This window comes from Ptiloglossa arizonensis, chromosome 9, assembly GCF_051014685.1.
Source record: "Ptiloglossa arizonensis isolate GNS036 chromosome 9, iyPtiAriz1_principal, whole genome shotgun sequence".
NCBI lineage: Eukaryota > Metazoa > Arthropoda > Insecta > Hymenoptera > Colletidae > Ptiloglossa > Ptiloglossa arizonensis.
The window spans coordinates 6729063-6740605 of NC_135056.1; the positions used below are offsets into that span (position 1 = coordinate 6729063).

The 11543-nt window shown below is 35.6% G+C and overlaps 2 protein-coding genes across 2 annotated transcripts; one reads left to right on the top strand and one right to left on the bottom strand.

Moving 5' to 3' along the window:
* The first annotated feature begins 217 nt into the window (after window positions 1-217).
* LOC143151746 (uncharacterized) lies at window positions 218-3788 on the top strand. Its single transcript, XM_076321178.1, has 3 exons — window positions 218-455; window positions 1402-1863; window positions 2054-3788. Exons 1-3 carry the CDS (start codon window positions 386-388, stop codon window positions 2146-2148), a joined length of 627 nt encoding a protein of 208 aa, XP_076177293.1. The 5' UTR covers window positions 218-385; the 3' UTR covers window positions 2149-3788.
* On the bottom strand, window positions 3635-7360 carry LOC143151646 (galactokinase; the record flags this gene model as incomplete). Its single annotated transcript, XM_076320995.1, is given in 2 exon segments — window positions 3635-4389; window positions 7132-7360. Coding segments are annotated over 2 exon segments (984 nt in total), but the record flags the coding sequence as incomplete, so codon positions are not given.
* Between the last annotated feature and the right edge of the window lie 4183 nt (window positions 7361-11543).

Sequence of the window (11543 nt, forward strand, 5' to 3'; positions counted from 1 at the left end):
CATGGAAACTTACCGTTTTACGGATCTTCAAACGCGTAACGTTACTCGTACGAATCAAAGTTACAATGATCTCTATTCGCGTTTTCTTTTAACGATAAATTGAAATCGAAAAGCATTTTATAACGTTATTCGGTCGCTTACACATCGTATCTGCCACCTGGAGAGTATGTTGAAAATGTGAAGTTACGCAGCGTCGCTACGTCGCTAGTGTCCTTATACAGTTGCAACTTTACCATGGAGGCTGATGCTAGGCGTCCAGTTCAATTCCAGCAGAAGCTTGCGTTGCACGTATCTGTGGCTCGTTTGTAGCGAGGAATTCGTTCGTCGCCTTTGACTTTAAAAAGCATACGTTGTTGTCGAAACTGTTTCAATTCCGATCGCAAACATGGGAATAGTGTACAATATAATCTGCATTCTGTTGGCTACAACAATCTGCGGCATTGCGAGTAACAATGGTAAGTAGGTATAAATATTTCGTGTTGTATTTGCTTTCGTAAAGTTCGGTAACGACTCGCGTCCGACAACGTTTAAACATATGAAATCTTTATTTATCGGTTATCTTCGAATATCGCGATTACTTTTAATACGCGGAAAAAGTGTGGTTGTACGAGGGAAAGGATACGAAAGGACGATATCGTACATTTTTTCATTTTACGCAGTAGACGCGTTGGCTCGTATCGCGTTACACAAGGTAACCCGTTATGTTTTTCGATATCTCGAGAAATGCTCGTGTACACCTATAGTTATTTAATACTATTTTCATTCGTTTTAATAGTATATTTAGCTTTTACGATTAGTCACGATGACCTTCGGTACCTTTGTATACAGATTTACTATTATTGATTTTACGAAAGTTCCTTGTTTCTTGTTATACTTGTGATACGTGTTACGAACGTTTCATAATTTCTACACGCGTAGAAAATTTACTTTTGTTTATCCAGTATTATTTTAACGTATTAAAATTCGTTTACAAAATTTTATCAACAATTTTACGTAAAGGAATACAAATTCTTAAACGTTTCGCTAAACAAAAAGTCTTAAAAGTCATGAAATTTTTTTATTATATACTTGAGAATTTGGTTTTACGATTAAATTTATTATAATAATTTTGGTCTTGTAAATTAAAAAATACAATTATTTCTGCCATCGTTTGAATTAAACTTTTCTTTTATAAATAATAACTTAGGAAAAATATCTGACATTGAATATACGATTACATCGATAAAGCGATAACTGTGTTGCGTTTAGTTCCATTTGTTGTAACGGCAACAAGTAAAAAAATATATAGGTCGTGCTTTGTATTGTCTGTATTCTGTAAACGAGTGTTCTGAAGCAATTGCTCTTTGAAAACAGAGATTACTACTGTAATAATATACGATATGTTAATTCTTTACGCACCAGTTACAGCTCAAGGAGATAATAAACCTATCGATCATCAGGCAGCGGATGTAAATACTACTGTTCCTCCTGTGACATCGACGATTCCTACAACCGTGGCGGTTAAAAATTATACCGTTTCAAATATTAACGTTACCGAAAGTACTAACATTTCTACAAATACTAACGCTCCTATTAATACTACGGATACTCCTGTTATTACTAACACTACCAATACTGTTAACAACAATACTACGGTCACTACCAGTACTAACAGTACCGTTGTCACTCATCCTACGACGGTATCCTCTACGACAAAGACCACGATAACGGAAGCACCTGAAAAGCCTACGACTAAACCGACGACTACTGTCAATTCCTCTGATTCGGTGGTGTCCACAACTGCACTTCCCACGTCAACAAATGCTATTCCGCCTATGTCGTCGACTTCTAAGAATCGACATTTCGATGGCCTCAGTTTCTTAGGTAGGCATTCGACGTCGATATCCATATTAATACTAATACTCACCGAGATTGTACCACTTTGCATTCGCACGCATTCATTTCCTTTCTCGAATGAATTTTTCTTCGAACCTTATTCGAGTAGAACGGTACTTGTAGACATGGTATTTTTTTTTTTTTATAGTTTCATAGCGTACTTTAACTTTTTTTCTAGGTGGCATCATTTTAGTTATATGTTTGATGGCAGTTGGAGCATTTTCATGGAAATTTTATAGAACGCACAATCAACAAAACTACCATACTCTATGATGCCGCAGAAGCCATCAAAGCGAAAATTCTTTTTTGGTCAAGTAAATGCGGTTATTTGAACTGAAAATTATAAATTTTACTATAACAATTTTGCGTATTTTTATAACGTACTTAATTGTCGCGTGGTTTAAGTGCTCTTAGTAATGTGATGTGCAAAACGCGAGTTTCGTTTCTTTGTACCTAATTACAAAGACGAGTTACATACATTACAATATTGTCTCTCCACATATTCGCACGCGCATTGTGATAGCGAATGCAATTGCGAGTAAGAAAAAATATTAAATGTGAAAGAGGAGAGAATAGAGGGGGAAAGTAGAGAACTTAAGGACGCGAGATAGAAAGAGGAGAGAAACTGAACGTTACCATGCGCATGCGCAACTCGCGCACGAAAGTTGACGACCAATCAAACACACATTCCATTAAAAAGATCAATTCTGCAAGATAATAATCTACGTACTATTTTCCGTTCAAATGAGAATCATTTTGTAAGACACATTTTTTATTTTTATTATCTTCTTCTACTCGTTTACGATCTATCGTATGTATGATAAAAACAACGGTTAAATTAATATAAGAATAATAAAATGTACACAGATATAAAGGTTCCTATCTGTATATTCATAGTAAAAGCAGATATAAGAGAAAAAGAGAAACATAATCGATAAATGAACTGAACAAGTTTAATCAAAAAGTGACCTATGTGGATTAAACAGTAATATCGCTTTGATGGGCTTGAAGTTATAGTATTCGTTTAATTCGTAACTATCCTCGTCACGAAGATATTTGGATACTAATTTTGGGCGATAACGACGATGTTTTGTGCCATTCCGAGGAAGAAGTACACGATGTTCGTACGAATAAAGCGTAGATGCCCCCATAAATGACTTTATCCTGTAATATCGTTGTTGCGAAACTTTCATACGATGCAGCAAAGGGATACAATTTCTGAATCTCGATCTTTGTACCTGTTGAAATATTTAGTTACGTAATAATCGCCAAACATTGGAACAAGCTTCGAACGTACAAAGAATTTATCTATGCCGTTTGACGTTACACGTAGTAATCGTAATCGAATAACGTATAGTTTTTATTTCTACTCGTGTTTTCTTTAAAGTGATAAGTTCAAAATGAATAGAGTTTAATTTTCAGTTTTCTTTGCGATAAATGTTTTGTTCCGATCGAAGAGAAATAATTACCAACGCGATTATGGATGCACCGTGACCACGGTTAATAACACTAGCTCCTAAAATCCCCTCGGTAGTGTCCAACATGGTCATGATACGTTCAACATCGTCCGGTAAAGAGCTCGGACTTTTACGCGCAGAATGATCATTTTTCCACAAGAGTTTTCCTACAATGTGCATTAAACATTCGTTCGAAAAATTGTACAGCAACGTGACGAGTTTACCGGCTTTCACAGGAACGCGCGATACCTAAACGAATAACTTTGGAAACATATTAAAACGAGAGACAGGAACTATTATTATTAAAAAAAAACTAAATATATGCAAAGCAGCCTAAATAATATATCCTATTTACATTCGATGTAATGTTTTAACAAGCTATGTAAAATAATTGCTTATATGAATTATACATTATTAATACTATGCAATGATAAAAAAAAAGAAAAAAATAACAAATTACAGTTGTACAATAATACAAACTGTTTCATAATCCTACCCAGCTTATCCCATCGTTCCGCTTTAATAGCATCTATCATACGCGACGTTCTTTCATCCTCGTTGATAATACCGTTGATCGTGTTTATGGTTTCTCGTGGAAACGTCCGTTCCATCGGTAAAATACCATCCGGATGCGTACGCCATCGGGACATCGTGTTCAAAATGGTCGAAATTTCTTTACGACGTGTCGCATCCGAACGATGGATCGACGATTCTTCGAAATCGGGTTTGGTGCATTCAATGAGGATCAGTTCGACGTCCAACGGATTCCAATCGTACGCGTCGATGTTAAGAGAGCGTGCATCGAAACTCAATATCTTTTCTTCGTTCCCGACAATGGTAGTCACAGCGTCAGCGAGACGGAGGCGGTGGTGCGGTTCTACCGCTAGTTTCTCCGCCATGTGACACGCCAGCGTTTTCTCGAGAATGTTCCCAGTGTGCATATTCGTAATTGTTTCGAGAAACGTGTACAATGCAACGACCAGGGCGGAGCTGCTCCCAAGACCGCGTTTCACCGGCACGCTCGAGACGATTACGATTTCAAATCCAGGGACATGCGCTGTTGACAATATCGATCGTACTCGTTCGGTTCGGCTTGCCCCGTTCGTTCGATACAAATTCCTTTTTTTTTTTTTTTCTCTCTTTTCTCATTTCGATGCAAACTTTACGATTTTCCACCGATTCGATCGGTGACCCGTATATCGTAACGTTGCACGTTCATCGACGCGTTTTACTTAACGCTATTAGGTTTTAAAACACGATTCTGTTTATACTGATAACTAGTTATCGAGAATTCAGGGAGAGGGGAAAGGAAAAGGAATCGCACGATGCGACACTTGCGCGCTGGTTAAGTAATGTGTAATTTTTGAACATTCGCAGCGTTCGTTTTTCATCGAACGTTACGTCGGTTTCCAGTACCGGGTGCGCAAACACGTTTCCAGCAAAACTGCAGCACGTAGTATTGCAAGAAACCGAGAAACGTTTGGTAAATTTGAATTAAAAAATCATTCGTTTCGAAACGATCGAATTTTTAAATATTCAATGATTAAGAAAGTTTTCCTTCGGTTCGTATTTGGTGGATACTTTTGTTGCCAAACTACAGAAATATATATTTATTTGTAGAAGAAAGAAGGTTTGGTAAATTTGAATTAAAAAATCATTCGTTTAGAAACGATCGAATTTTTAAATATTCAATGATTAAGAAAGTTTTCCTTCGGTTCGTATTTGGTGGATACTTTTGTTGCCAAACTACAGAAATATATATTTATTTGTAGAAGAAAGAAGGTTTGGTAAATTTGAATTAAAAAATCATTCGTTTAGAAACGATCGAATTTTTAAATATTCAATGATTAAGAAAGTTTTCCTTCGGTTCGTATTTGGTGGACACTTTTGTTGTCAAACTGCAGAAATATGTATTTATTTATAGAAGAAAGAAAGTTTGGTAAATTTGGATCCGAAAATCATTCGTTTCGAAACGATCGAATTTTTAAATATTCAATGTTTAAGAAAGTTTTCCTTCGGTTCGTATTTGGTGGATATTTTTGTTGCCAAATTTCAAAAATATGTATTAGGTTGTTCAGAACGTCATTTCGTTTTTTTTTTGGTAAAAATGAAACAGGATTTTGTTAGAGTGTACAAACATTTGATCAAATGATATATTCTCAATTTTGGAAAACGAAACGACTTTCCGGACAACCAATATCTATTTGTAGAAGAAAGAAAGTTTGGTAAATTTGGATACCGAATAATCGACAATACGATTAATTACAGATAGGGTAATATTTTTTATCGCGTATCTATTTTGCGCGGAATATTGAGACGTTTAAAACGTCGAATAACTCGCTGCGCGAGAAATTTGTTTGAACAGGTGATTCAGTAGTTGTTTTGAGTTTTATTATGAAATTCTCACGTATGTATGTGACTGATCAAATAACAGCATACCTGACTGAAAGTTATCGAGTAATGTTTTATTCTTCGTTCCAATGTAAGCATAATTATAAACGCGCACGTCAGTCGTATGCTTTTTTACGATTGTTGTTAACGATAATTAAGTGATCGCAGATGCACGAGGCGCTACAATAAGTATCGCAGACGTTGTGTACATACACGTGGTTAGTTGATTCGAAATTTCGTCGAACGATGTTCGTATTTGTGTACATTACGATGCAAGTCTTTAAGCAGATCGTATTCGATTATAGAAAATGTTTAATTATTTTCGTTAATTCGCATTCAAAATCGTCCACCATCGTCGTCTTTCTATCGCACTTGATAAAACGTGATTAAAGTCGAATACTTTTGCAATAAACGTTAAACTGTTTCGTTCAGTCGGTGAACTTAGTCGACTAACTACGGTTAGTCATTCGATCGTAAAGACTGACGTAATATTTTCTTTAATATCGAAAAAAGAATCAATATGACGCACAGGAAAAATATTTCGCTCTAAAAGTCGTCAATCTGTAAAATACAGCGATTTAGAATTAATTTTTTTCTATACATCTCGTCTGTAAAACAACGCGTTACTTTATTTTCGTTGAATCGTTGCAAAGTCACGTTTCGAACGATTTTAGTCCCGAATGGAAGATGCAACGCAGCAAACTATAATCGAGGAACGGAAAATATTCATTTCGCTAAAATTGAATGTACACTTATGTAACAGGTTCCGTCAAAGTGGTAATTATCGATTTCATTCGTGTACGTTTATTACATAAGTGCCAGCACCGTGCACGATTATCTAATTTAATTTGCGACAAAAGGGTTCTGCTCGCACGATTACAGTTTTACGTTCACGTTCGTAAAAAAATCATACTCCGGACGTGTTCTCGCTACGTTGAATGCTTATTCAACGAATACCTCCACCCCTCTAGCCGTTTCGATCATCGTCTTTCAAAGAATACCTCACGGGCAGTGTGTATCGCGATTCCGGGAATGGTAATCCTGTTTTCGCGTAAACATTCTTCCTATTAAAAATTTTGCATTTTAGATCCTATTCGTACAATTGTGGTATCACAAGTATAATAACATCGACTGTATAAACACGTTTCGTTTGTACATATTATGGAAATAAATGCGTAAGCGAGAGTGGCGAACGATTCTCGATACGAGCGATTGTATGTTAATTAAACCTTTTACGTTTGGGTCGTCGAATATACCGTGTTCTCTAATTGTTTCGTACAAATTTTTTCTTTCATTTATTTATTTACTTTTTTTTATTTTTTTTGCGCACCCTGTACACGTTGTCCGACAAACCAGTCGATGCTCGAAACGAACGACTCGCCGTACGATTTGAAAAATGGTTGGGTACCTCGTTTCGCTTTAAAACACTGTATGGTCGCTTTCAAGTAACGTATCCAAGAAGCTTCTTCCATGGATACGACGAGATTCTCATCGGTTAAATAAAACTGGTACGACTTCGCCTCGTCGATTTCATCCGTGAGCGTTTTAACGCGACACCACTTGCCGCTGCAGTTGCGTTTACCAACTATCAACGTGACAAGTTGAATGGCCTGTTTTATTTCAATTGAGGATAAACGTTGTACAATTCTGTTGCTTTTTCCACGATCGCTCCGCCGCGCGATCGTGGAAACCGCGTACACAGGCCACCGTGGAGGAATCAGATGACCGGGATTCCCAGTGAAAACACGATAAAACCGATGAATTTTCACATACCATGGATAACGATTTACTTTCCACGGGGTTCGTGTCCTTCCCGGCCAGTGTCAGGCATCCAGGTGCAAACACCGCGCACGTAGGGAATGTGCCGTAATAATTAAAAAATTCTTTTCTAGCGTGATCCTGCAACTCCACCAGGCTAGGAATCGCTGGAAATTCGTCCGCGAAATCGTCTTCTAGATAAGGTTTCGCCAATTTGTAGTAATCTTTGAGGAACTGCGACGAACGAAATTTTTTAGTTCATTCTCGAAACACAGTTTCATCGTTTTGGGATACTTGTTGTTTTTAACAAACGCTAATATTTTAACACTGATCAAGAATCGTTATCTATTTCCCTTGCCCAATAGTCGTAAGCACGCCTTTAAGGTCAGTTGTTCGAAACGAGAGCGATTAGTTAAATAATTTAAGTGATTCAACTGGATAAAGATTTGGGATTAGGTCAGATCGGGCAGTTACACCGAACGAAGCTTTGCGAATCTTGAACTACTTTTGTTGCATAATAATTGTACGAACACCTTCAACGTCAGCCGTTTGAAATAAAAATTAGCTGTTCAATGATTGAAGCGTTTTAACTACTTAATGGTCTATTTGAAATCTTGACATTTATCGGAATGGTACGTTTTGTAGACTTGTGAACTTTAAAATGATTAAAAATCTATCGTTTCTATTCCAACGAAAATGAAACAATATTAAAACAGCAAGATTTATGTTTTAACTTCATCGAATGTACTACGAAAGATGAATTGTACGAAAAGCAACACCAAATAAAATTACGAACAGACTTATTGCAAAAATTAATTTCCAATAAATGTTTCTCCATTTTTCCAACTGTGTAAGAAATTAGGATTTTCTTTGATCAATTTTAGCAAAGTCGACTCTCGAAACGAGTAATGTACACTCATCAACGATTAATAATTTCCGTTAATGTTACAATTTGTACAATTTTTTCGTTCGTAAAGTAATCTCGTCAGGATCGATACGTATCTCGTTGTGTCTTCACGTACGGTTTGTTCGCAAATTACTCGGTAAGCATTTCAACGCACTAGTAACCGTATGTGTATTTACCTTGTCATGTGAAACATCAAACGAGACAAAATTCCTTAAAGTTTCTAATTTTAATAATTGTCCGCGCGTTCTTACTTTTGTTCTTCCAACGTTTTCTACGACAATTTCTTTTTTTTTTCACGAACAATACAACACGCGACTTCTCACGGTATAACGCGCCGGTGAAGTGGAACATAGTGGAAACGGAAGTTTTATTCTGATATTCCTATCTCGAACAATGGGAGCTCTTACTTTATTGTTCGATAAATTGCCTAGCGTGGAAGCGCCGCACACTGTAAGGATATTACGGGATTTTCTGTTCATGCTGGCAAAAGTCATCGAAACGGAATCCCGATGTTCGAATCAACGTGTTTTTAACTTGACACTTCCGCGATGTCGACTGAAAAGAGAAAATAAAAACATCGAGCTTCTACTTTTATTTTTTGTTTCTTTTTTTCATTTTTTTTTTTTTTTTTTCGTTTGTTTAATTTACGCGCACGCGTCACCTAGTTTCGATGAAACGTTCAATAGAGACGCGAGATCTTTCAAAAATCTTTGCACTCCCCGAGACCTCTGTCTGTAAAAATCGAATCGGTTCGATTTAGCAATCTGCACCTTTTTATCACGCGTAGTACATTTATCGGAATGCTGCGTTTGTGAGAGTCTCCACGAGGCAGCGACCAGATGCAAAATAGTGAGATAAATGAAAGGAAATAAATCAAACTTAACACGGAATAATATTCAGCACTCGAAAACACTGCACTCTCTGTGAAGGTTAAATTGAATTTAATTTTCACTCTTTTGTACATTCATCTACGTGAAACTATTTAATTTTTATTATTCTTTTTTCTTTTTTTTTTCAAACTTAGTAAATGTATGCACATGTGTAACGATTCGAACGGTAATAAAAATGTATGAATTTTTGAATTGTATTTATTCAATTTTGCTTTATTTTGTATAACGATAAAGTTATAGTAAAAGATCAAATAATGTACCGATGTATTAATTTTACTTATTAAGAACATATTATAAAAATCGATTTCCGTGAATGAATGTCTCAGTTTTCTTCAATATTGCATCAGCGTTCAGGCGAGGAAAAACGTTACGCATAACTTCATATCGATAGAAATGCGTTAACTTGGTCAATAACCAATATTATTTATTGCGATTTACTTGACGTACAATTGTCGTAATAATTATAATCGGAAAACAAACGAGCGTATTATGAAGTTCTTCAGACGCAGTGGTACGCGTTATACATGGATATTCAGGTTTTAAATTATTTTAAGTATCATAAGATGAAACGAATTGTTAAAAATGTGAATAAATGTTGATAATTAAATTTATGAATATTGTAACACATTAATATAATAGTAAAATTGACAAACGGCATGAATTCTTATTGGTTAACATTTTTTTTTTATTTCAAATAAAGTAATTCATTTTTGAAAAGGTAAATCAGATGCGATGTATTTGCATTTTTTTTCAATATTTATCTAATATATTCGATATATTATACGAATAAAAGAAACGAAATTACCAACTCCTGGTAATAGTTTTGAAATATTTCTTTAATTAATTTAATATATATAGAGTTGAAACGTTAAACTGCTATTATTAATGGATTTCATTATTCAATTACAACAAGTGTATACTAAATAGTATTTTTACTATAACAATTTGTGTAAAGAAGTTAGTGAAATTTAATCAACCGAAATAATTAAATTTGAAACTTATTTGTAACGACTGACAGTACTAAATTCAATATATCGCAACATATGTAACGTTAAACATTCTACTTATTATTTTCAAAGTTTTCTGTAAATTTCAGTATAAGAAAAGAGCGAAATACCTTTATCAATGATAAGCTCAATTTTGATCGTTTCAATCGAGCCAATCAACAATTTCTCAAACAATTCTATCGAACGAATCCGATAGATTCGAGACGGTCGATTATAAAAAATATACGTACCGTGCATAATGTTTGAAACGACGCGCAAGGAGTAAGAAATTATTCGGGGCGTTGTAAATTACTTAAAACAAAAATCCCTACAGAATTTTTCTTACCGTCGGCATAGATTCGCTGAAATATTCCTTTGAAATTTATCGTCTCGTAAAATTCCAGAACGGGTACAATGTATGAAATAAATGTTATCGATCGAGAATGTATTCCTCGGTAGACGAGAGTTATTTTCGAAGAAATTTTCACGTAAAAAGCAACGAAAGGAGAAATCAATTTTCGTAGAAATTTATCGTTGGCTGTTTGCCTGTACAATTTACAGCGTAATAATTTTACAACCGCGGTTGCATAATCTCGAAGAAAATGTGGAACGTGTCGTAGGTTAACGTAGCAGTCGTTTTCGAATCTTAACTGCCTGTATGCGCGGATACACGGATTGGAAAGAAAAAAATTGCTCAAAACGGCAATATCCTTTTTACCAGCCACACTTAAGGTACTGGCGATACTATAACGGAAATTGCTTGGATATCGAAACGGAACAACCGTACGTGGTATGTGGTTATCCGTGCAGTGCGATAGTGAGTCGTACGTCACGAATGTTCGCATAATTATCACAGTATGGAACTCGAAGTGTGCTGGAGATACGAAAATTATGAAAATCGCAACGAAATTGATTCACGAGAAAAGAACCATCTGTATTCGTGCAAATGTTTTACAGTTACATTTTATAAATAATAATGAAAACTCGATCGAGGCAGGTTTCTCGTTCGAAACGCTCCGAAACAAGAACATCTTCGAGAATTCAAAAGAAGGAAACTGCTCGAACGATTTTCTTGAAATTGATACCAGTAACGAATGCAATGATTTAAACTCTCCTCGAAGAGTAAATTCAATACGGTACGTAAATTAGTATATATTTTTGATCGCTGGTAATCGAAGTTGGCTCACTAGTGATGTATCCGAATTGTTACCTTCGACGATCGGTAATCTGCACGCGTGAAAATATACGAAAATACAGTTGTGTACAAACGTACGTAAAT